Source organism: Trichomonas vaginalis, chromosome V, assembly GCF_026262505.1.
Source record: "Trichomonas vaginalis G3 chromosome V, whole genome shotgun sequence".
NCBI classification, from domain to species: Eukaryota; Parabasalia; order Trichomonadida; family Trichomonadidae; genus Trichomonas; species Trichomonas vaginalis.
The window spans coordinates 17,987,623-18,013,864 of record NC_067207.1 but is presented as its reverse complement, the minus strand read 5'-3'; the positions used below and the strand labels follow the sequence as shown (position 1 = coordinate 18,013,864).

The window sequence follows — 26,242 nt, the reverse complement described above, 5'->3', positions numbered from 1 at the left end:
GGAAGGTCAATTTATTGTAGATAAAGAAATTGGTTCAGGTTCCAATAAAACAAACCCACCAGGATTTTGGATTGGTTTCGATGACGCTTTCTATGCAGTTGCTGGATATCAAATCCTTGCAAATGGTCGTATCGTATATTCTCAAGACAACGCAAGAGAAGAAGCATATATAACTTCAAACTCACAAACTACCGAACAAATAAAGAAAGTAGATTTTTCTCAAAGACTCGACATGAAGATGTATGGAGTCATTCGGGAACATGCAGAACAGGACAAATTGTTAGTGGTCCAATTACAGCAGGAAAATCATTTGATTTTAAGCTTCGTTTAAGAATTCCTGTTAGAAGATTCCTTCCATTAGAAGCTATTCGATTTATTCCAGCTTTTGCAGGAAACATTCAGCTTAAAGTAAAGTTCAGTAGCGACGCCTTACAATGCACATCTATATCTGTAAATGATATCATTGCTTTCAATCCAACTCTTAAAGTTGCATTTGCTTCAGATTCAAATCCACCGACAAATAAATTTGTTCCATGGAATGAACCATTCACTATGATAACGAAGGCAGTAGAAGCTAATGGAACAGTTACTATTACAACTGTAAACCAGCAACTATTTCGAACAAAGATGGATTTTAATGAATGTTTCATTCATCCAAAGTCATTCTCTTTAGACCCTAACATTTATACAGAACTTGTAGAACATTATACAAACGAGGCTTTATGTTTTCCTGTTAAAGTTATGGATTGGATTCCTATGGACGGTTCATTCTCAAAAAATACAGATAGTTCAAGTGCAACATTTACAGCAGCTTATACGCCTATTAATGTTAAAAGTATTTGGGCACTATTTAGAAAGAAAGACAACTATTATGTTAATTTTGAGAACCCTAAGTTTAAATATCTTCAGCTTTCCATGGGAGCTTATGGAAATATGCCTGCAGAACCTGAAAAATCATATGGACCTGTATTTTATGAAATGGTTGCGAACGCTTGCAATACAAACAATGATATGATAGGATTTAATGAAGATGTTATGAGGTCATTGGTGGATGATGGTAGTGTGGAACATAAATGGGATAGCTATGACAACACACATTTCTTATGTGGTTTTCCAACAGAAGTGGACTTTTGCTTCCAACAAGGTCAAACATCTACTGCTCCAATAACATACAAATTGTCTGTTAAAGGACCTATTGAACTAGCAACTGAAAACGTACCAAAGCCACTTATTGGATTTATGAGGGATTGTTGCTTTGCAATACAAGTAAGACAGTCAGGCATACCAATAATAAGACTTGACGACTATAACTTAGCAACTGACGACAGTGAGGAATAAAGGATGAACGTTTATTTTTAAAGCTTATAAATGAGTTCTTCATCAAGCTCTCGTGAACCTTCACCATCTATGAAACAAACTTTACCAAACGATTATGGAGCACCTATTGAATATTTCTTACGAGCTGCACAATGGCAAAGAGCAGTCTCACCAAGGTTAGGTGTTCCACCAGCTCCTGTCAAAAATAGCATTTGGTCAAGTCCTTATATAAGATATGGTCTCCCACTAGGTTTGCTAGCTACAGCAGGAGCAGTAATGATGTTGAAAAGAAACAAAGCAAATGTTGTAAATAATACTGAAGTAGCTGAAGTTAAACAAACTCCGACACCATCGCCAAAACCAACGCCTTCACAAACAACACCTTCAATGACTCCTGAACCTATGAAAGTACAAACTCCTGTTCAAAAGTCAACTCCAAAACCGACTCCAACATTTAAACCAGAACCTACTCCTCAAATAAATCGTAAAACTCCTGCGTTTCCTTACTGAAAAAATAATGTTAGTTTTATTTTATTTGAACATTTTATTTAGAGTAAAATGACGACTAAAGTCACTGAAGCAATGAAACAAAAATTTTTGGTAGAATACATTAAATCAGGAACTATTCCAGAAGGTTTTTACATTCATACTATGAAGGATGGTAGAGTTCAGTTTAGAAAGATAAAGCAACCATTAGATAGAGAAGGTATATTAAGGAAGATTAAACTTCATGAGGACAACATTGCTGAACTTAGAAGAAGTTAGAAGAGTTGGAGAAAGGAAGAGAGTTATAAAGCAATGAATTCATGAGGTGAAAAAAGAGGTGAAAAAAGAGGTGAGATGTCACCACTTCACCTAAATTTATTTTTGCGCTATGTTTTCATACGTGTGAGGGTGGTGATATCATTAATTTTTAAGTTTATTTTTAAGTTTATTTTTAAGTTTACTGAAAATTTTTATTTGGATGTAAATGACAGAACAAAAGCAACTCATTCGAATTCCACAGTATAACAAACATACATTTAAACATTTATTCTTCCTTCCTGAGCATAACATGTTCTTTCAAATACATCCGAGACCAGTTGACTTTTCATTGACTGTTTATAAAGATAGAAATAGTTATATCATTAAACCATACGATGACGAAGGTAAGTTATGTAAATTGTACGTTAAGAAGTTAGAGAAAGTTTATGGCTTCAAGTATGACTACAATAGGGTTAACACTGATGATGAAGATATTGAGGAAAATTTATGAGAACATTAGTGAAGTTGTTAGTGAGAACGATAGTGAGAACGTTTATTTTTACAGTAGTGAAGTCGTTTGTGAAAACATTAGTGAGGTGAAGTGGTTGGCGGTTTTGTAAATATTTAAGGTTAAGTTAGTGTTGTCGTTTGTGTTGTAAAAATATACGTTAACGGTTTTGTAAATATTTAAGGTTAAGTTAGTGTTGTCGTTTGTGTTGTAAAAATATACGTTAACGGTTTTGTAAATATTTAAGGTTAAGTTGGTGTACGGAGGTGCGCAGTGCCTCAGTACCCAACTTAACCATACTAACTTTAATAGTTCAACCAGATTAAAAAAGTCAATTACATTCTTCTTATATAATTGAATAGATAATTCCAAAGTATTAAGTTGCTCAAACATATTACTAGAAGCAAATGTTTGAATTTCTTGAGCATTCATTGGACAATGATTAATTTTTTCTGCGATTCTTATAGGTATTTTCACTTTACAATTCTTACTTCTGTTTGACTCTCCATAAATTTGACTGATTTCGAAACTCATTCCTCTGCGAAAAATGTCACGTTTTAATTTTTTTCAAATGGAAATAAATCAGAAACTCTTTTTGTCTTTGACATCTCTAGGTTACACTGAAACTCAAGTAAGAAATGCTTTAGAGATCTCTAATAACAATATTACAGAAGCACGACAGCATCTCTTTACAAATGTTTTCTTAAATAATCAAGACAAAAACACTCTTCAGTATCTCAATGAAATTGAAAAAGATATAATAAATGATGAGGAACCAAATAATGAAATTCCCGATTTTATCGATTCCAAAGAGCTAATCAAATTTGTCGCTGGATTTGCATTTTGCAGATTAAAATTTTTACGTCAATCCATTAAGGTTATAACACACTTAATTCAGAAACAAGAATTATTTTTTAGAATTCAACGATAGTGATGATTTTACTAAAGCATTTGTTCAGTCTGTTAATCAATATTTACATAATGATACAACTAATATATACTCACCATATTTCTCATCTTATCCACCACTGGATCACTCTTTTTATTGATAATTTAATCAACGATTCATTAGATGTACCAAAATATAAGGGATATAATATCACTTTTATCGGAGAAGAAAAAAAACATTCAATTAAAATAAACGAAATTGTAATTCTATTTGAAGCTAAAAATACTATTGCAAAACTCAGGAATTTAACTAATTGTCAGAGGGCGATGATTTCAATCAGTCCAGATCAAGCTATTCGAGAAAAAGTGAATAAAATATTAAAGCTTACACCTGATTTACTTGGCAATTATTTATATCTCTATTGCAATGTATGTGAAGAAGTGCTTTATTATACACCACAGAAAATTATTCCACTTTTTGTAAAACTTTATAGAATAACATCTATTTATCAGCCACATTCATTCTATTTATCATTTATTATGAATTATTCTGAAACCTTACTATACGAATCAATCATTCACCAAAATGTCACTTTTTACAGAATTCTTGCATCACCAAAAAATGTTGAAAAAGCTTTAAAAAAATACGACGGTTTAGCAAATATTATGAAAGAATGCAAATGGATAAAAAGCCATGACATCCCCGAAAAGTATCAGAGTTCCGAATTTCATGATGTTATGTTAGATAAACATATAATGTTTATATCGAATTTTCCAAAAATACAATAAATTACGATAGAAAAAAATCATCTCAATTTATATTGGCAATGAAATGCATTCTCAATTTACTTTGCAGCAAATTCTTGATTTTGTAAAACATATGCCATCATTTTTAAAGTTGAAACAAAAACATACAGAAAGTGGTATTCAAATTTTGATCTTAAATGAGGAAGATAAAATATTTGAATTGGTCAGTGAGGATTGCTATTTATCATTTTCAATTTATATTTGCTCAGAATGTGCATGTGTTAGATCTTATTTTAATATTGAAATGAAAAAGCATGTTTTAACTACAAACTCATCTCAAGACAATATTGAATTTGTAAATAAAATTCTAGGAAAAGAATTCTATTCAAGCTTCAAAAACAATGCACTCGATAAGACATTATATTATGAATATATAAATGATGTTAATCCTCACAGAAATTCAAATGATATTGCATATCTCTTTGATCTAATCCCTGGATTTGTCAAATATCATTCAATTAGTGATGAAATGCCAATCAAGTTTAATAATAGTAATATTCAATGGCTCTTATATCTCCATCCAGAAGTGAAACTTTTCATAGAAAATGCCCAAGCTATCGAACTCGACGCGACATTTCCACTTGATGATTATATAGCTATATACCCCCATATTATATATGGTAACATGGGTTTCCCGTTGGGTGTATTTATAGGACCCTCGGAGTCGGCAAAATCTTATCAATTGATTTATGATACACTTAAGACAATTGTTGATGAAAGTATTATCAAAAAAATCCCATTCATAAACGATTTTGGAAAAGGTTTGGAATCGTTTACATCATTCAACCATTTGATTGTGTATTATTGCTTGAGACATTATTTAAATCGATTGGGGCAGGCACCTGGATTTGTGCAATTGCGAGTACAATTGTTTTTGCGTGGAATATAAAAGAATATGATTATAAGTATGAATTATTTCTTCCAATTGTTGAGATTTACAAAAACTCAGGTGCCATCAATAGTGCGCAGTATGAAGCGTTTCTCGAATTAAAAACTCAGAAGAAAAATCTTGCACTCTGTTTGCGAAAACCAAGGATTTCGTGCTCAAACCATGTGGAAAGTTTTCATTCCCATAACAATGCAGTTATGTCAAGAGTAAAGTCATATGCAGGTAAAATGAATGAAACATTAAATTATATAATTGCAAGAGCAAATCAACTTCGAAAACCAGAGAATGAATGCGCATTAAAACTCTTTCGAAAAAACAAGAAGAAAAATGGGTCTATGAAAGAGGAGAATCGTTGTAAAACAATGATATGCCAAAAGTGCCAAGACAAAATGAAGATTTGGGAAGAGAAATATTTGACAACAATCCCTTGCCAGCACTGTGCCCATTTATATACAACGATAAGTCCACCTCCAGCCCTTAAATTCCACAAAATCAAAAAAGGAGGAAAATCTGAAATTGTGATTTCAGAAGTTGATAATCCAAAAGTGGCCGACCAGGCAAAAGAAAAGAATCCTGCCCCACTTCCAAAAGTGGATGATATAATAATTCATGATTGCCATATTCAAGATCTCGCTTCACTTGTTCAGGTTAAGTTCAATCTACGCGACATATTTAGAGCGACGTATGTGATTTACACAATAATACATAATATTCCGAATTTCTTCGAAAGTCGAATTGCGTATTCTGACTTTATATTAGAATCAATTCAAAAAATTGATATATATATCAAAGAACATGAAAATTTCCTTGCAACTCTAGAATGATATTTTAATAAAATGATTTGTATATCTAATTTTTTTATCAGATCGAAAGACATTTTTAATATGATTTAAGGGTCCACTGTAAGGCCAAATAAGACCTATCGTCGTCCCAAAAATATTGCTCGAGATGGTGTTTTACTAAGGCTCAAAACTTAAAAAAACTCAAAAAAATTAACTTTACTCTTTTGAGATCCTTATCAGATGTGCAACAATTTGATGCAGTATTGCAGTTCGAATCTGATTTTTTAATGTAGATATACTCTAACATTCTTGAAGAAATGCAAAATAATATTAATTAAGCTTTTCATTTCTGTATCATACACGAAACAAAATCATTCATTATACTAAAATTTATCAAAGTTTGAATAATGAAAAAAAAAAATATATCTAAATTTTTACATTGAGTCTGCTATTGATATGGTTAATATTTGATTTCAAATAACACAAGTGAAGATAAGAAGGAAGTTTACCAATGAATTACTATATTAATAATGAATAATTTTTTTTAATAAAATTGAAGAAATAGAAAGAAATAGAAAAAAATAAAAGAAATATTAATATTGAATAATATTGTTAAGTATATTTGGTTGTATGAGTGAATTATAGTACAAATGTAAGTGAATGGTATATTGTTAGGCATAAATAAAATGAATGAATAAATTAGAATAAGTAGTTTGAAATTGGATGTGTATTTGATGTTTTGTATAATAGTGAAAAAGGGTGATAGATAATTTCTAATGAAATGAGAAAATGTGTGGTGAAAAGAATAAAATTGGAGAACTATGACCGACAAGAGTGTGTTATGCACTCTTACCGCTCTGCATATATCATTCCGGGAGATATTGCCTGTGCATGTCTCCCAGAATGATAGAAAGTTCCGCATTCATAACTTGAATGCGGAACTTTGACCGACAAGAGTGTGTTATGCACTCTTACCGCTCTGCATATATCATTCCGGGAGACATTGCCTGTGCATGTCTCCCAGAATGATAGAAAGTTCCGCATTCATAACTTGAATGCGGAACTTTGACCGACAAGAGTGTGTTATGCACTCTTACTGCTCTGCATATATCATTCCGGGAGACATTGCCTGTGCATGTCTCCCAGAATGATAGAAAGTTCCGCATTCATAACTTGAATGCGGAACTTTGACCGACAAGAGTGTGTTATGCACTCTTACCGCTCTGCATATATCATTCCGGGAGACATTGCCTGTGCATGTCTCCCAGAATGATAGAAAGTTCCGCATTCATAACTTGAATGCGGAACTTTGACCGACAAGAGTGTGTTATGCACGCTCATTTGTCATATACTATGCTTTATAGAAAACAACTTTGCATTCAATCGTTAAAATATAATTTTCCCTAATTAATATTTAAATTTTATTTTTTGTGCTTTATATAACTTATGGCGTGTACCAAACTCTTTTACAGACTCTCCTGAGCTATCCTCACATATAAACATATGATAATAACGCATACATACTCACTTCATATTCTGATCTCATGACATATTACCGCAAAAACTATAATTATACAACACACCTCATAAAGTCTCATTTTACACGTATCTACACGTTCAAAACCTATTTTTCCCGCGTAATCTGATTCTTCAGGTTCCGCTGATTCGATTTCTGCTGTCAGATCGTGAAAATATGCATTACATAACAAGTTAAACGCAAATTACTTAACAACATCATTTTTGAAAAATCCACATTTTTCAAAAAATGAATGAATTCAAAAGTTTAGATTATATCAAGTCATAACCCAATATTAATTTTGTATTTTAGTTTTTGAGATATTCATTTTATTATACGCATTATTCAGAAAATTAAATATATTTGTGAGAGAAAACGGAAGATATAATAAATATCTCCTTATCTTGGAATTGGCAATTTGAAGAAAAATAGGTTTTGAACGTGTAGATACGTGTAAAATGAGACTTTATGAGGTGTGTTGTATAATTATAGTTTTTGCGGTAATATGTCATGAGATCAGAATATGAAGTGAGTATGTATGCGTTATTATCATATGTTTATATGTGAGGATAGCTCAGGAGAGTCTGTAAAAGAGTTTGGTACACGCCATAAGTTATATAAAGCAGAAAAAATTTTTTTAATATTGAGGTGATTTGATCATATTGATAGTGTTGTATTATAGAGTGTAATTGGGATGGAATTCTTTTTTATTTGTAATACATCTCGACAGAGGCAACATTCGATATGAAAGTTTCCTCTGTCGAGAAACTTCCTCACACCTCAAGAGATGCGAAGAACTTTTGACAGGCAAAGTGCAATATTGATAGGTGATTGCACTTTGCCTGTCACATACATCTCGACAGAGGCAACATTCGATATGAAAGTTTCCTCTGTCGAGAAACTTCCTCACACCTCAAGAGATGCGAAGAACTTTTGACAGGCAAAGTGCAATATTGATAGGTGATTGCACTTTGCCTGTCACATACATCTCGACAGAGGCAACATTCGATATGAAAGTTTCCTCTGTCGAGAAACTTCCTCACACCTCAAGAGATGCGAAGAACTTTTGACAGGCAAAGTGCAATATTGATAGGTGATTGCACTTTGCCTGTCACATACATCTCGACAGAGGCAACATTCGATATGAAAGTTTCCTCTGTCGAGAAACTTCCTCACACCTCAAGAGATGCGAAGAACTTTTGACAGGCAAAGTGCAATATTGATAGGTGATTGCACTTTGCCTCTCCAAACTCTCAAATATGCTTCTCACCATACATCAAACGGGCAAATTTCTCCTTAAATTTCTCTTTATTTGAAAGGTTTTCAACAAAGCTATACCTTAAAAATCTGTGCTTGTTATATCTGATCATTTGTGTGTTAGGGGAGGTAAATTTATTCCACTAGAGCAAATTTTTTCCGAGGTTTCTCATCGAATGAGAAACCTCGGAACAACTCTTCAATAGTGTAATGAATTTGTGGTATTTGTCCTGCAAACAGCGAGAGAACTTGTCTGTAATTCGTTTATGATGAAGTTATCTGGATGTCTCTCAGATGAGGAAGGAAGTCCAGAAAACTTCACCATAAGTTAATACTTGTGTATTTCTATGACTCTCTTCACGTCAGAGAATGTAAATTTACTCGAATAGGGCAAAGTTCTGCTCAAGTTTCTCATTTGATGAGAAACCTCGGAAGAACTTTGCCCTAAGGTAATGTATATGTGATTGTTGGCCCGCAGAGAAACAAGGAATCTGTTTGTATTTCGTTTATGGTGAAGTTCTCGGATGTTCTCTCAAATTATATGGAAAATCAAGATAACTTCACCATAATTTGTTGTAGTTGTGATTCTCTGGCTCTTTGCCGGCCAGAAAACTAGAAAATAGTTTATAGTGGGAGTATGCTCGATGAATACCTACTCACTAAAAATATACGTTATTTTTTGTTTTCCTATGGGAAAATAGTTTTGATTTTTATACTATCGTATGCTTTGTTATTGCATGAATTGTCTATTTTCTTAATAAAAACTCATTTTTCCGTGTGATTCTGAATCAATGCATTCCAAAAAAGCGTTTTCCGCCTTTGAAACGTGAAAACACACATTGCATGAAGAATCAGAGAAGATTTTCTATCTTTCAATTTTTTAGACTTATTGAAATTTGATAATAACTCCAAATTAAGCTGATAAACTCATAGAGCACATAAAATAACACATGCCTATCATATTTGAATTTTCTAAAAATCTCCAAAAAAATCGCGTTTTAAAAATTTCGTAGTTAAAAAGTAAATTTTTCACGATAAAAAAACTATAATTGGTTTTTTTTGGAATTCTTCGAGTTAGAAAATCTTCTCTGATTCTTCATGCAATGTGTGTTTTCACGTTTCAAAGGCGGAAAACGCTTTTTTGGAATGCATTGATTCAGAATCACACGGAAAAATGAGTTTTTATTAAGAAAATAGACAATTCATGCAATAACAAAGCATACGATAGTATAAAAATCAAAACTATTTTCCCATAGGAAAACAAAAAATAACGTATATTTTTAGTGAGTAGGTATTCATCGAGCATACTCCCACTATAAACTATTTTCTAGTTTTCTGGCCGGCAAAGAGCCAGAGAATCACAACTACAACAAATTATGGTGAAGTTATCTTGATTTTCCATATAATTTGAGAGAACATCCGAGAACTTCACCATAAACGAAATACAAACAGATTCCTTGTTTCTCTGCGGGCCAACAATCACATATACATTACCTTAGGGCAAAGTTCTTCCGAGGTTTCTCATCAAATGAGAAACTTGAGCAGAACTTTGCCCTATTCGAGTAAATTTACATTCTCTGACGTGAAGAGAGTCATAGAAATACACAAGTATTAACTTATGGTGAAGTTTTCTGGACTTCCTTCCTCATCTGAGAGACATCCAGATAACTTCATCATAAACGAATTACAGACAAGTTCTCTCGCTGTTTGCAGGACAAATACCACAAATTCATTACACTATTGAAGAGTTGTTCCGAGGTTTCTCATTCGATGAGAAACCTCGGAAAAAATTTGCTCTAGTGGAATAAATTTACCTCCCCTAACACACAAATGATCAGATATAACAAGCACAGATTTTTAAGGTATAGCTTTGTTGAAAACCTTTCAACGAATGAGAAAGTTAGGAAAAACTCTACCTTATAAGATCAACTATAGAATTCATAGCTCTTTGAATACTAGGAAACATTAATGCAGTAGTTTAAGGCAAAGTTTTTCCGAGATCTACGAAGGATAGAGAGATCTCGGAAGAACTTTGCTCTGCACAAGTAATTTCAGAATCTATGGTCCTCTAAGGACCAGAGGACGGTAATGTAAAAGAATGATGTCAATAGCAGATAAATAATAGCCTTAGAAGTTCAATACGTGCACAGTTTGACTACATTGCCCTAGTAGTTAGACTGTACAGGTATTGTACTTCTGGCCTAAAAAATCCTCATTGAAGACAATAGGTAGAAACTCAAATTGTTGATAAATATCCCAAAATATCATAAGAGAGCCCATTATTGTTACCTGGCTCCTTCCTGGCTTTCAAAGTCTGTAAACGAGAAGTCTTGGCTCTTGTGGTAATTGCTTCCAAGAGGTTTACTCAATTCGAGTAAAACTATAAACCCTGTAACTGACATGTACTTCCTTGAATGGGCATTAAAAGTAATTTAACCTAACGAATAGTAACATGACTCTCGTAAACGAAAAAGAGAATTTGACGCAGTCAAATCCTCTCTCTCAAAAAGTGGACTTTACATGGCAAATTTCAAATGCATGTAAGGTCCACTTTGATCAGTTTCAGGATGGAATTGGAGGCCATGAGGTACTGACATTGCATCAGTATCTCATAGCCTCCAATCCCTTCAAAAAATGGGAGAAACTTTGGTCGAATAATTTAACATTCGGCCAAAGTTTCTCCCATAATTAATGAGAATGAAAGGGTAAGAGGCATATAGGGTCACTATATACCTCTTACCCTTTCATTTTCATTTGGAGGTCAACAAACCCGGAGTTAATTGCAAACAATTAACTCCAAATTTGTTTATGTTAAGGAAGGAATTGGAGGGTAAGAGGTACATAGTATGAATATGTACCTCTTACCCTGCAATTCCTTCTAGAAAGTTCCAAAACTTTGGGTTAATTGCAAACTATTAACCCAAAGTTTTGGAACTTTCAAGTGGAGATGGAAGGCTTTGGGGTATATATTAATATAATATACCTCAAAGCCTTCCATCTCCACTACAAATGAGAGAAACTTTGTCCGAATAGTTTAACATTCGGACAAAGTTTCTCCCATTTTAAGAAGGAATTGGAGGGTAAGAGGTACATAGTATGAATATGTACCTCTTACCCTGCAATTCCTTCTAGAAAGTTCCAAAACTTTGGGTTAATTGCAAACTATTAACCCAAAGTTTTGGAACTTTCAAGTGGAGATGGAAGGCTTTGGGGTATATATTAATATAATATACCTCAAAGCCTTCCATCTCCACTACAAATGGAGAAACTTTGTCCGAATAGTTTAACATTCGGACAAATTTTCTCCCATCTTTCAATGTAATTGCTACCTGTGAGGTACTGACTTGAAGTCAGTGCTTCACAGGTAGCAATATCCAAAAATTTAAAAACATTTTATCAGTTCGTTAGAGAACTAGAGCCTCCTAGGTACTGAACCAGAATCAGTGCCTAGGGGACTCTAGTGATCTATATAAATCTGAGAAACTTTGAGGAAATTGTTCGACATTTCCTCAAAGTTTCTCAGCAATTTAGCGAGGAATGTTCGTTATCGTGTAGATATTTATAATATATACATGATAACAAACATTCCCCGCTAAAAGATGTAAAATCTTATAAGAAATAATTGCAAAAGAATAACAAATTGCAACAAATTTTATATGAAACTGAACCTTATGAGGTAGTGATTCAAGATCACCGCCTCATAAGATTCAGTTTCAATCTCAAGTATCTCAAAAGTAAGGCTCTATTTTTTGCCATGTAAAGTGTCACTTTACTGTCAAGCCGTTTTTATCGTTTTCGTTTACAACATGACCACTATTTTGATGACTAAGAAATGTAATTCATCAAATTGGCAGTTCGATGAATAATACCATGCAATCAACAACTGGTTTGTTACAATTTGGCTTGATTCATCAAATTGGCGGTTTGATGAACCGAATATTGTAATCCAGACTAGGTCAGTTACAATTTGGCTTGATTCATCAAATTGGCGGTTTGATGAACCGAATATTGTAATCCAGACTAGGTCAGTTGCTTGTTGGTCATAGATAATAATGACACCTTTCAGTTTTTGTTAAACATCTCAATTATCCCGCCAAAAATTATTGGGTCTAAATTGGTTTTTATTATTATTATTTTCAGAAACAAACTAACTTGTTTTTTACGAATTTATCATTCATAAAGTCTTTATGATATATTTTCAACTTATAATGAATATGAAATTATAATTGTTATTTTGAAAAAAAATTATTCATGATCAATTCATGATTTAACCAGTTCCTTCAAATTAGGAGAGCATATTCAAATATAATCGCTCATTAAAATCAATTTTTATGTTTTTTTTTAAATCGAAATTATCTCATCATAAACCAGGCAAACTGACTATTTGTTCTTATCACCATGTTACCAATATCAGAATTGTCTTTACAGCCAAAATTTCGCTCGATAAAAGTCCATCCAATAGTGAGATAATTGAGCAACTAACATTTTTCCATATCACAAAAAACCTCCCCCGTAAAAATCATACATTTTTTACTTCATATGTAAAAAAAAATGATACAAAATCGCTCAAAAATGTATGAATTCTTACGTTTACAAAAAAAGTCACAAAACCCTTCAACATATACTACTAAGAAGAAAATTTAGCAGCCCACTTTGAAAAACAAGTTATTTTAATTCCCTATGCTTCATCATTCTGGATGCATGCCTTTTGTTCAAAATAAATATGTCGAATGATCGATGATCAAGGCTTGATTGATTCATATTTAATTTTTTGTTTGTGTTTAAACTAAGAATAGGTTAATAAGAAGAAAAACAAGTTACAAATCTGTCAAATGGCATAAATATGAAATTGCTATTTTCAAACATTGAATCTATTAGGCCACAATGATCCAAATCATAAACTGTGCTTTTTAATGTCAGAATATCAATGCATTATTCGATTAGAGATTAAAAATAATTTATTCAATATTATTGGAAATATGAACTCACTCTTTCGATATATGATTTTCAATGACCATACTAGTGTTTTTCTACTAAGTAAAAATCTAATATTGAACACAATAGAAAAATATTTTCGATTTTCGTATGAAATGATGGAGAAATATCTTAATGTAAATAGATGATATGATATAGAATTCTGTATGCGCATCATAATTCGTTTAATGCAATTGAAATAATAGGATTTTAATAAAGGTTTATTCAATTGCCTGATAAATTATAACATAATAAGTACATTTTAATTGTCCAATGGATTGTAAAGGGGAACGATGATTTAACTAATGATTTATCATACTTTTAATAAAAAATTAAAGTGTTAGATAAGATAATTGATGTCCACGATCAGTAAAATGGCATTAAACTAGCAAATAAGTAAATTTGTTTAAGATAATTAACAGTTATTAAAAAATTGTCGAAGAATTAAATCAAATTTTGTCTTTACTGAGATGCTTTAGCATGAATCTTCTTGTTGAAATGTGTTAAAATAGAAAATGTTTGTTTTTGTTCCAAGACAGATAACAAAGAAAGCAGATATTAGAAAACAAAATGTCTAATTTTTTTTGACATTTTATTGAATTTGAAGATTTTTGGAATTTTAAGGTTAAAAAGAAGTCAATTTTAATTTTTTTAATATTATTCAGAGGTTTTAAAAGATTCTAAAATGGCAAATGTATTTCATTTTTGAATTATTTTAAACATTGTTCAAATTTTAGCATATATCAAGTTTTTAATTAAAATTTTATTGAAATTTAACTAAAAATCTGTCATTAAGACGCTAAATTAATTGTACCTTAAATCACACGATGCACATCATGCCATAAATTCAGATGAAAAGGGTATAATAAAGAAGATGCGTTTATTACTTCACAAAATGACATTTTGTAAACATTTATAGCAATATTTTTGATGTCTTCGAGGTCAAACTCGTCTTCATCATCATTGTATGAATTATTTTTATCATAAAAATTTGTACCCGGGCAATAATATGTAGTAAAGTGAATTATAGCTGAATCAAATGGTTTAACTGATTCAAAATAAAAAAGATCATTATACACAGTTTGTTTCAAGTAATACTTTGCTGTTGGATTTAAGGTAGATCGCTCGATTTTGATAATGGTAAGAAAATATTGCATGATGAATATAATAATTGCCATCGCCTGATATGTATTCATTTTCTTTTCTATCATCATAATCATTCGAGCCGTAATATTCTGAAAAACTTCGTTGAAGTTGCAAATTTCTTTGCTGCTTGATTTATTTTGCTGAATAAGAAGTTCATCGTATTGAATCATGATAACTTCTTGCATATTATTGGAAATAATAGCTTATCAACCCTGAATATTTTGATTTAGATTTCCTTTAATCAAATTTCAATAAGAATTACGATGATATTTCATTCAAATTTTTTTGCTAATATGAACAAATAAATGATACAACATACAAACTGTAATAAACAGAAATTCATCAAAAGTGACAGCTCTCAATTTTTTGACATTTGTAAATTCTAAATTGAATGAGAAAAATGAAATAATACTAAGCATAATACAATATTCTAGATTTAATTATAATTAGGAAAAAGTTAGTTTTGAGAGTACTTTTCATAGGCATATAGAATGAAATCTTCTGAAAAATAATATCACATAAACTCATATTATTTTCTAATATATAACTATTTTATATAAAAATCAAATTCAATGATCTTAAAAGCGAAGGATAAACCTCAAAATTTACGAATATAATGAGTGGGAATATAATGCTTATCTATCATAAAACCATATGAAATATCAATTTTTGCTTTACGCCTAATTTTTGACGACAATTAGCAAAAAATGTTAAATGTTAACACTCAGTCCATTTGAATATGAAAAATAAAATTGACTTTGATTAAATGTTTTTATTTATCATGCAATTCTTCTTGCGACCAAAGATTTGAATAAAAGTTCAAAAAATAAGATAGCTTAAAAAATAATATACGGTAGTGTTTACTAATAGATGAATAGTATATAAATTCTATTAAAATGGATTTGATCCAAAAAAATATATAAAATTTGATCATAAATAAAATCGTTTTAAATTACTTCTTCATTTAAATTATAACAATTATTTTTGATTTTATATTTTTTTGGATCAAATCCATTTTAATAGAATTTATATACTATTCATCTATTAGTAAACACTACCGTATATTATTTTTTAAGCTATCTTATTTTTGAACTTTTATTCAAATCTTTGGTCGCAAGAAGAATTGCATGATAAATAAAAACATTTAATCAAAGTCAATTTTATTTTTCATATTCAAATGGACTGAGTGTTAACATTTAACATTTTTTGCTAATTGTCGTCAAAAATTAGGCGTAAAGCAAAAATTGATATTTCATATGGTTTTATGATAGATAAGCATTATATTCCCACTCATTATATTCGTAAATTTTGAGGTTTATCCTTCGCTTTTAAGATCATTGAATTTGATTTTTATATAAAATAGTTATATATTAGAAAATAATATGAGTTTATGTGATATTATTTTTCAGAAGATTTTGTGTTCTTCTTCAAAATTTTATTTTTTTATTAAAAAGAATCTTTACAAAATATACATTTACTTTAATTAATATTTAAAAACGTGCTCTATCAAAAGTTCCAAAAATTCAATATTTTAGCTTTTCTGAGGTGTCACTTTTGATGAATTTCTGTTTACAACAAAACAACCATTTTCTTTTTTGAACATCTGCACACCCCTAATCAAATGGCTTTCAATTTATCGTAAATTTTACCTGAAATTGAGACTTCAACTCAAAAAATTTTAATGTTTTGTGAGTCGATTTCGCCTGATTGCAATGCAATCTACAATAACGTAGTTTATCAAGATAGTAGATTCTTACGTAATTCAGAAATCAAAGATTTCCTTGTTGAGGCAATCAAACCAGAGCTAAATGAATACCTCAAACTTTTTGACCTTCCAGAAACATCGAACATTTGCAAAGACATTCCCATCTTTATCTCAGAAAAACTCACTAGTCCAATAAATGTTGTAGTTACATTTCCATACCAAAGAGCTCCAAATCATGCAATCCTAGGTATCGTAAACTTCTATCTCAAAGTTTCAAACGTTGAAAACTTTAGCACGCTGTTAGATATGTTTTCAACAAACAAATTTACAAATTGTACTCAAAACATTCAAATTATTAAATATTTTGCTCGTGAAAGAGACGATTTTTTTTCAACGAATATCTCTTAATGCCAGTTAAATATGTTTATCAATATTTCAGAGAAGTTGATCAAATTCGTCCTGGTGATAAATTGTTTTATTCTTTCAAAAATGTACATCTTAGAATAGGATATTTTGATCTAATATCGTTGTTATCTAAGAATACAGACAAATCCGAAACAATTCAAATATTTGTACAAGATTGCCGTGGTCAAGAAACACCAGATATAATCACACTTTCGCGTTTTTGGGAGAGAATATGCAATTACATAAAAAAGGTTCCCGCCTCGATCAAACGAAAATTCACTTCCCATAACAACTATCAATCATTAAAATCTCATAATGATTAAACTTGTTTTAATTTTATGAAAAGTTGATAAAATCAAACTGCGTTGCAAAAGATCGACTTTTCAAATTTAAGGGTAATCAACAAAAATGACATAGGATTCAGCTAGAACTTCAATAGTGTGGCGTTCCGATAGTTTTTGAGCCAGTTTTTCTTGTAAGTTTGATGACTTTCATAATATTATTTTTACATAAGTGATGAATTAGGTATTTTGATATCTTATCATGGTTCTTTACAGAAGAGAACCCTTTATAGCTTATATTTTTAAGGCTGCATCGGATATCAAACAGGAATATAATTTATCGTAAGATAATCAAAGAAAAACATTTGATTATGAGATTCTTTGCTCTATTATTGTGATTTATATTGTTGTTTTTTACCTCAAGATTGGTAAAATGTTGGATACTGACATCAAATTTCGAGCTGAATTTCGAATTAAACAACAATAGAGAGGAATTTACGCTGAGGATCCTACACAAAGTTTCTTGCTACAAAGTTATGATTTGTAAAACATTTAGAATATTATTTTCCAGATTAAAAAAACATAAACAAATTTTTGAATAATTTTTGTTTTAATCCTAGTTAGGAAATTAATTGATTTAGAATCCACCCTGGAACTGTGGTTGGAATCCACCCTGTGAAGCGAATCCTGGCTGGCCACCGAATGAAGCGTTTCCGAACTGTTGTGGTGGGGCGAATGAAGCTGGAGCACCGGAAGCAGCGAATGGATCAGTTGACTGAGCGAATGAAGCGCCCTGGTCTGGGAATCCGCCGTCGAATGCTGGTGGAGCGACAGATGCAGAAGCAGCTGCAGCAGCGACTGTCTTTGTCTCCTCGACTGTGCCAGAGAGAGCCTGGACATCAGCCTGGAGCTTGGCGATGGCAGCGTTCTGGTCTCTCATTGACTGGATGAGGAATGGCATTGCGAAGTCTGTGCAGTTGTGTCTCCATGCGAGTTCAAGGATGACATCGGATGAGAGGAGGTCGTAGCAGACGTATGTGGCAGCGGCGAAGCACTCGAGGAGCTTCTTCTCGAGGAAGAACTTGATGAGATCTTCGGCGATCTTTGTGTCCTTGGACTGAGCAGCTGTCTCGATTGCATCTCTGTAGAACTCGTCCTTCTTGGAGATGGAGATAGACTCGTTCCATCTCTGGTTCTTTCTGAAGATGTAGGATGAGATTCTGCGGAATTCCAAGCATTCGTGGTGCTCTAACTCGCGTGCCAATGTGATCTGTTCGAAGAGTGTGAATGCATCGATTGAGCGTCTGAGTGAGTCGTAGTCGCCGTCCTCGATGTACATTCTGTTGAGGGCCACAGCCTGGACGTTTGTGGACTGGATGGAAGCGAGGTATGACTTGATGAGCTGGAGGTTGTTGGAGCGCTTGAACATGTCGACAAGTCTTGTTGAGTCAATCTTTGGACCGATTGTCTGCAACAAGTCTGGGATATCCATTGGAGAGATTGTGAGGTAGATTGAGTAGAGGATATCTGCGTTGGAGACCTGAGCGACGAGTTCCTTGAAGTAGTTGTGTGTCCATGCAGCAGATGGGTGCTCGATGATTGTTGTGACGGCGTTGTCGAACTCGGAATACTTGTCGTAGGCGTATGTGAGTTCCTTCCACATGTGCATGGCCTGGAGGATCTTGATGACCTTGAAAAGGGCGATGCGCTGGTTGAACTGCTTGAGGTGGTCCATGCACTTCTCTGGCTGGTGCTTGGCGTAGAGAACGGCAAGCTCTGTGAAGATGCCGCCGTGTGCGCGCTCTAAGCCGAGAGCTGCTTCAAGTAAGCCAATGACCTGTGTGAAGTAGCCACCGTCTTCGTACAACTTGATGACCTCAAGAAGGTGATCGGCTTCGATGACGATCTGTAAGCCAGCGACCTGGGCGAGCTTGAAGTCTCCGATTTCGATGCAAGCGCGGAGTACAGCCATCCATGACTTTGTGGATGATGCCTTGCGTGCAGCGTCGATGGCGGCCTGGAGTTCCTTGAGTTCGATGAGTGTCTCTGCGAGGCGGGCGTAGTCCTTGACTGCTGTGTACAAGATCTTTGCGGCCTTGAAGAGCTGTTGATCGAAGCAGCGGTCGGCGATTTCCTTTGTGCGGGCGGAGTTTGGAGAAGAAACGAGTTCCTCTAACTCGCCGAGCATGTCAACCTTGGCGTAAGCGAAGAGAAGCTCTGTCTCGATGATTGGATCACCGATCTGGTTGGAGCGAGCGAGCTGAAGGTATGGAACAAGAGCCTTGTACTCTTCAGCCTTCTCAGCGGCCTCGATGACGGCGTAGTACTCCTTTGTGTCCTTTGACTTGATGAAGGACTCGATGGAGTTGACAACTTCGCCGGCAGCGAGCTGAGCACGAGCGACTTCGCCCCAAACGTTTGGATCGTCGCAGTGGGCGGCCCAGTCAGCAGCGCCTTGGAGATCGCCCTTGTTGTCGAGCATGACCTTGACGGCGAGGACTGGCTGTTCGTACTTCTTGTAGACAGCGATTGTTTCATCGTAGAGCTGGAAGTCGATGAGCTTCTCAGCAATCTTTTCCCATGTGTAGTGGTTGAGGCGCTGGACGTAGTTCATGACGCGTGTTGTGTCTGACTGAGCAGCTGTGAGGATGAGCAAGTTCTGGAGGGAAACGTTCTCCTTGAACTGTGGAGACTCCATGACGACTTTCTCGAGAAGGCCGAGGAGCTGTGCTGGGATGTCGGCGGTGATGAATGCCTTGACTGTCATTGAGACCTTGTCTGGGTCTTCGCACTCTGGAAGAGCTGTGGAAATGACAGCATCGACAACCAACTTCATGTGTGGGTTCTCTGGGTTGAGAACACGTGCCCAGAGGTTCTCATCCTGTCTGTTGACGAGGTATCTGGCCTGTTCCTTGTAGAGCTGGTGTGTGTTTGTGAGCTCGATGAGTTCGTCATCGCACTGGCCCTTGGCGTAGGCAATGCATGCGAGGTGGGCATCGCGCTTGGCAAGGATCTCACCGACAAACTTTGGATCGTAGTACTGGTTCTCGCGGAGGGCGCGTTCTGGGTTGCGGCCCATGTTGTAGGCGAGGAGAACGATACCGTTGTTTGTGGCTGGATCGACAGAACCAGAAGCCTGGCGCTGTTCGAGGATCTGTTGGAGAAGGCGCAGTCTCTCGCGCTTCATTGTCTCCTTGATGAGCTCCTCCATTGGTGCTGTGTGCTGGACGGAGTTGATCAACTTGACGATGTACTCCTGTGGTGCTTCGATATCGATGAGGGCACCGATGACACGGCCGGCCATGGCTGGGTTGAACTTCTGGATGTAGATTTCGAGTTCGCGGGAAGCATTCTTCTTGTAGAGGTACTTTGTAAGATCCTCAGCGAATCCGAATCTGTTGCAGAGAACGATGAGTGGGACGCGGTCTGGGAGATCAGCCTGCATGAGGAAGTCACGAACACGCTCTGGCTGGAGGTATTCTGACTCACGGCACATTCTCTCAACTTCGCCGTAGTCCTGAAGCTTTGTTGCAGCTTCGATGTAGCGGAAGTGGATATCTGGATCTGTGCATGTTGTAACGACAAGAGCTAAGAAGTAGTAGATAGCCTGTGTAGCCTTTGTCTTGTTGAACAATGCAAGGAGTGTGTCGATGCCGAGCTTGTCGTAGTATGTGCCAGCGACCTTGACGACGAGTTGGACGTTCTGTTGCTGGTTGTTTGTGAGAAGTTCCTGGAGGCACTCCATGACCCACTTTGGATCCATTGTTGCGAAGTACTGGACTAAGAAGTCTGGGTTGATTGACTGTGTGTTGACGATGCAGCGCTTGATGGATGGAAGGTCTGTGTAGTGCTCGAGAGCGCGCTGGAAGTTGCCTGCACGTTCGCAGAGGTTGGCAACCTTCTGGCGGTCGTAGAATGTGTAGCATTCCTTGGCGAAGAGTTCTTCAGCAACACGTGGGATGTTGGTCAATGTGATCTCGAAGAGAAGTGTCTGGAGATCGGAATCTTCCTCACGGTTCTGGACAAGAACAGATACCAAAAATGAAGCAGCCTGTGTGAAGAGGGAGAACTGCTGAAGGATTGTGACAACTTGCATGGCGTTGACAAGTGGTTGGCCGTTGTTAGCAACGAAATTGAGGAGCTGGGCAAGTCCTTCTGGGTTGGAGCGGGCGATGAGTGTGATGATCTGGAGCCAGTCGCATGTGTAGTTGTACTGCTGGCAGTACTGTGCGATCTTGTCGAATGAGCCCATCTCAGCGAATGTGGCGCAGACCTTTGCGTGTGCACCAGCGCGGATGTAGATGGCGGCGGCTGTGATTGGATCAGCTTGCTTGCAAACATCACCTAAGTTCTCTGATGGTGTGAGGCTGTCGTTCTTGATCCAGTTCTGGATGAGGTTGGCCTTGCCCATGTTGATGACAATGCGGCAGAACTCAACAGATTCGACTTCTGTGAGCTTTGTCTGTGTAATAAGAGCGGACAAGTACTGGAGAAGCGGTGGATGGCCTCCTGGCTGTGTTGGCAATCTCTGTAACTTGGAGATTGTAGCAGCACCACGGAGAGCATCGCCAGGTGTTGTAGCGGCAACACGAGCGGCTTCCTGGAAGTTGCCCTGGAGAAGGAGCTGATCGAACTACTGTGTGATGAAATCGTTCGACATGTGGATGCCGGCGTTGGCAGCGACCTTGGCAGCAACTTGGGCACCAGCGCGCTGTGTAATGTAGTCGACAATTGTATCATTGTTGATGGCGATTGAAACGAGACGGCCGTCCTTGCCGAGAGCGAGGATTCCACCGTTTGTTGTGGAGTTGGCGAGGATCTGTGGTGTGTTGGCGATTCTGACGGAGAGATAAACTGTTGCGGATTGGAGTTCCATCATGTAGAGGAGACCGCCACGTGTAACCATGTAGATGGAGTTGTACTTCTGTGAGAAGAGAACGTAGAGTGGTAAGTCGTCCTGAGCATCCGGTGGAGCTTGGAGATCCTGGAACTTTCTGCCGAAGGATTGGGCTTCTGGGGAGCTGCCAAGTGGGAAGATGTTGAGCTTCATGTTGCCAGCCTTTGAAGCGAAGGCAAGAAGCTGAAGATTGCCGATGTTAGCGAAAACACCATTGAAGGCATCGATAACTTGGGAGACCTTGTGCTCGTTGGAGTAAATCTGGAGCTTGCCGACAATCTGGTTGTTCTCCTGTGTGAGGCCAGAAAGTAAATACCACTGCTTGTCCTGGGAAACAGCGTAGCCAATGATCTGTGTGTTGGCGAGTTGTGGGAGAAGCTGGAATACCTGAACTGGGTTGTTGTTCTGGCTCATTGTCCAGTGGAAAACAGCATTACCAACAACAAACATGAGAGTATCATCGTCGACGAATTTCCAGTATGTAACTTGCATGTTTTCTGGAACGGTGAATGATTTAAGGCGTTGGCGTGTGTTGAGATCGAAAACTTGGAGAGCATTGTTACCACGAAGAGCAATAACGTTGCGAGATGGATGCATGACTGCAGCATCGGCGCACATTTTATGTCTTGTGATCTGGTTGCCCTGCTGAAGGTCAATGATGGCGACAGAAGATTCTGGTCCGTTTTCTTCGCGGACGCAGAGATATTTGTCCTTAGAGACTGCAGAATTGGATGGGACTGCAAATCTCGGGTCCATGTTCTGAGAAGCAAACGAGAAAACCTCGTTGACAAAGATAGGCTGTGACATTTATCGAGAGTGTCAAACTGATTGTTTTGAACATCGGCTCAATTTTCAAAAAATTTGCCAAAACATGTCTATCGTGTTAAAATACGAACATTTACAACAATACTTTTTATTGACACCATTTTATTAAAACCGCCGTCATGTTTACTAACCAAGAAATAATATCATCTATACACATAATTAATCATTATTTCACAGCGATGTATAAAATTGACGATAGATTTTATCTCAAATTTATCTATCGATAGATGGAGATCGATAGGATCACTTCATATCTATCACTGAACATTATCGATGCTTTAAATATCTATCAACATTAATCTGTTATGGGCACAATTATTGTTTCCTAATTGGAAAATACTTTAACTCTTTCGAAAACTAGGGATTATATTCGATTTTGATGTTTTTGCTTTTTTTTAATGCATTTTCTCGAATATTGATGCTAGAATAAGTCAGTATTATTATCCGAACTTCTCTTTTCCTATATGATCAGGTACAAAAATCATTATAATTTTGGATAAGACAAAATTGCTATCTGTCTTCTGGTAATATATTGAGATTGTTGTGAAAATTCATTGTACAAGGTTATAGATTAAAAAAAGAGAAAATCAAAATTCTGATTGTGTATAATGTTTCAAATCATAATATATTGTGTTAGATAATTATGTTCAGAAGAAATATGAGGAAATTCAATATATATTTGAAACTATTTATTAAAATTTAAAATTAATTTTTTTTTCATTTATTGTTTCCAAATGACGGAAACAACAGATCTCTTTGACATCGGGACATCAAATGCATGGGAGCCACAGTGGACTGAAACAGTGACGTCTTGGTCCTGATCATTAAGTAAAACAGCGCCAATGAATCCGTTTGTGTTAATAGCTGATGTAGCATAGACATTTGAGCTTCCTGAGACTGTTGTTCCAAGTCTGATGGAGTCTGGCTTAATAACTTTGGAAAGATGTGCCATATCATAGTAATGAGACCTGTAAATGAGCTCTGAGTAACCAGGAACTTTAACATCAACTGCTCCATAGGAATTGGAGCATCCATTTGGACGATATGGTCCATGGTTTGTATCAAGAAGCAAATTCCACATGATTGCGCATTTGCTGCCTTTATTAAGGGTTCCAATACCGATTTCACGTGTATTCCACATCAAGTCGCCCTGGAAATTGTAATTCCATTCGCCAATTGCTATTTCTGTGAAATATAAATTCTTATTAGGATATTTGCTAGTAACATAGTCCATTTCTGTGTTGAAACCACCATAAGCATGATAAGCAGCACCATCAATGTATTTATTAGCCTCGGCGTCATCGTAAATGTGAACTGGATAATGTTCTTGAGTAACAATGTTATCGTAGTTATAATTATGGTCGTAAATAATGATCTTTGTCGAAATGTTGTTTGCAGCGAACTGTGGACCAAGAGCTGTCTTAATAAAATCTCTTTGTTGCTCGTAGCCCATGAAACAAGAAGCGGAGTTGCCTTTATTAAGTGGCTCATTTTGTAATGTGATGGCGTAGATGTGAAAATTGTATTTGGCCATTGCTTGGACGTATTTGACAAAATAAGTAGCATATTCTTGGTAAAGTCTTGGATCAAGGTAACCAGAAATGAAGGAATTATGTCTTCTAAGGGTGGACAGGTCTGAAACCTTCATCCAAATAGGAGGAGTCCAAGGAGTTGCAATAATTTTAACAGAAGGGTTAATCTTGAGAATTTGCTGTATAATTGGGATGATAATGTCTGTATCTTCGGAATCAAGAGCGAAATTGTCAATTCCTTCTTTATCACATTCTGTGAAATCTTTGAGAGAAAAGTCTGAGCAACCGATAGAAATACGAATGAAAGAATAGCCCATACCTGTGTCTGGATCGAATGTATCTTTAAGGAACTTGTCTCTTGCTTCTTGAGTCATTTGTTTTAAGTTATATGCTGTGGAACCTGTAATAGCAGCTCCAAATCCATCGATCGTTTGGAACTTTGAATCAGGATTGATGACAACTGTTGGATTATTGCCAGAAACTTTATTAAATGAAATTACAGATGGTTCGAAAAGTTTGCTTTGATCGCCTGTTGTTGTATATGCATACACATCATCTGCATTTGGTAATCCACGAAATCCTTCCCTATGAGGACCTAGATTTGACATACACTAGATTTTTTGGTTGGATCGATATCACATCACCTGACTGGATTCAAATATTTGACTAGGGTCTCTGAGGTGAGATGATGCATTCAATTTTTCACTTCCCTTCTAACTCAACTAGGATATCGTTCAAAAGGAGTTATCAGAATTTTTTGACACATCCAGAAAATATATCAAAGATTAATATTTTACTAAAATTTTTGCAAAAGAAATCGAATATATCAATTCACATTTGACTTTTTTTAGACGTGCTAAAATATGCATATCATTGGTTATTTTGTAGCTTGTTTCAGTTGTATTTTATTAAAATTTTAACTAAGGCTGCATATCAAATAAATTTATAAATTACAATTATATGTCAACATCATATCCAACTACTTTAATTACTATGAGTGCTTAGACAGCATGTATGATAATGAAAATTGGCACAATATGTAAACAAATAAAAATAACTTATTTTTTTTCGTATTTTACAATGCGAACCAAAGGTCATTAATACTAAGAACAGTTTTATTCAAATTCATATTATACATACATAATATTTTTAAAATATTATATCATCCTTTTTCTAAACGCGCAATTGAAAGATCAATTAATAAAATTTGAATTACAATATGATTTTTAGAATTCAAGGTGTTCAATTACTGATGTTAAAACATCAAATTTTGAAATTCGCATAAAAATTAAAATCAAATGCTACTTGGGGAATAATCAGCAGTATAATATATAGTTTAGAAGAAGCAGCACATAATGAATGGGTTGTAATCACAGCCTTAATTTCATTAACCTCGCTATACATATTTATTTTGAATTCTCACAAAAAATTGCGAAAATATGACATATCAAGACAAGCTGAATGAATATGTTCAAATTTGGAAGTAATTGAAGATTTCATGAACCATTTTTGCGGCTGAGATACTGTGATAATTTTTTTTTTGATTGAGATTTTGATAAATGAATAAGCCGAGTGCGATCACTCTACTGTTTATATAGCCTGAAACAGCATTCGAATCTGTTGCTTTGCAGTTATCAGAAGAGAAATAAGATTTTATCGATGATGTGGATCAGTATTCCAATTAAGAGATTAAGAGTTTTTATATGTAGAAAATATATTTTCTCTTGATTTTGAAGAAAATAATGTTTGAAAAATTATAAATATGAATA

The 26,242-nt window shown here is 35.1% G+C and overlaps 4 protein-coding genes and 1 pseudogene across 5 annotated transcripts, besides 5 other annotated features; 3 read left to right on the top strand and 2 right to left on the bottom strand.

Moving 5' to 3' along the window:
- Positions 1-2,874: part of a mobile genetic element that runs on past the window's edge.
- On the top strand, positions 916-1,338 carry TVAGG3_0357570 (uncharacterized protein; the record flags this gene model as incomplete). The annotated part of the gene is made up of 1 exon (XM_051231349.1): positions 916-1,338. The coding sequence occupies one exon, from the start codon at positions 916-918 to the stop codon at positions 1,336-1,338; it is 423 nt and encodes a 140-aa protein (XP_051101079.1).
- Positions 1,369-1,827, top strand: TVAGG3_0357560 (repellent protein 1 family; the record flags this gene model as incomplete). The annotated part of the gene is made up of 1 exon (XM_001296504.1): positions 1,369-1,827. The coding sequence occupies one exon, from the start codon at positions 1,369-1,371 to the stop codon at positions 1,825-1,827; it is 459 nt and encodes a 152-aa protein (XP_001296505.1).
- Position 2,875: 1 nt separating the features above from the next.
- On the top strand, positions 2,876-6,578 carry TVAGG3_0357540 (uncharacterized protein; the record flags this gene model as incomplete). Its single annotated transcript, XM_001288601.2, has 1 exon — positions 5,351-5,719. A coding segment is annotated over one exon (369 nt), but the record flags the coding sequence as incomplete, so codon positions are not given.
- Positions 6,579-11,274: 4,696 nt separating this feature from the next.
- Positions 11,275-12,080: a mobile genetic element.
- Positions 12,081-12,784: 704 nt separating this feature from the next.
- Positions 12,785-13,220: a mobile genetic element.
- A 1,933-nt stretch (positions 13,221-15,153) lies between these two features.
- Positions 15,154-15,190: a mobile genetic element.
- A 1,177-nt stretch (positions 15,191-16,367) lies between these two features.
- Positions 16,368-16,405: a mobile genetic element.
- Positions 16,406-17,849: 1,444 nt separating this feature from the next.
- On the bottom strand, positions 17,850-22,939 carry TVAGG3_0357490 (annotated as a pseudogene). The gene has a single exon: positions 17,857-22,923. A coding segment is annotated over exon 1 (5,067 nt).
- Positions 22,940-23,529: 590 nt separating this feature from the next.
- TVAGG3_0357480 (glucosylceramidase protein) lies at positions 23,530-25,158 on the bottom strand (the record flags this gene model as incomplete). The annotated part of the gene is made up of 1 exon (XM_001293347.2): positions 23,663-25,081. The coding sequence occupies one exon, from the start codon at positions 25,079-25,081 to the stop codon at positions 23,663-23,665; it is 1,419 nt and encodes a 472-aa protein (XP_001293348.2).
- Positions 25,159-26,242: the final 1,084 nt, after the last annotated feature.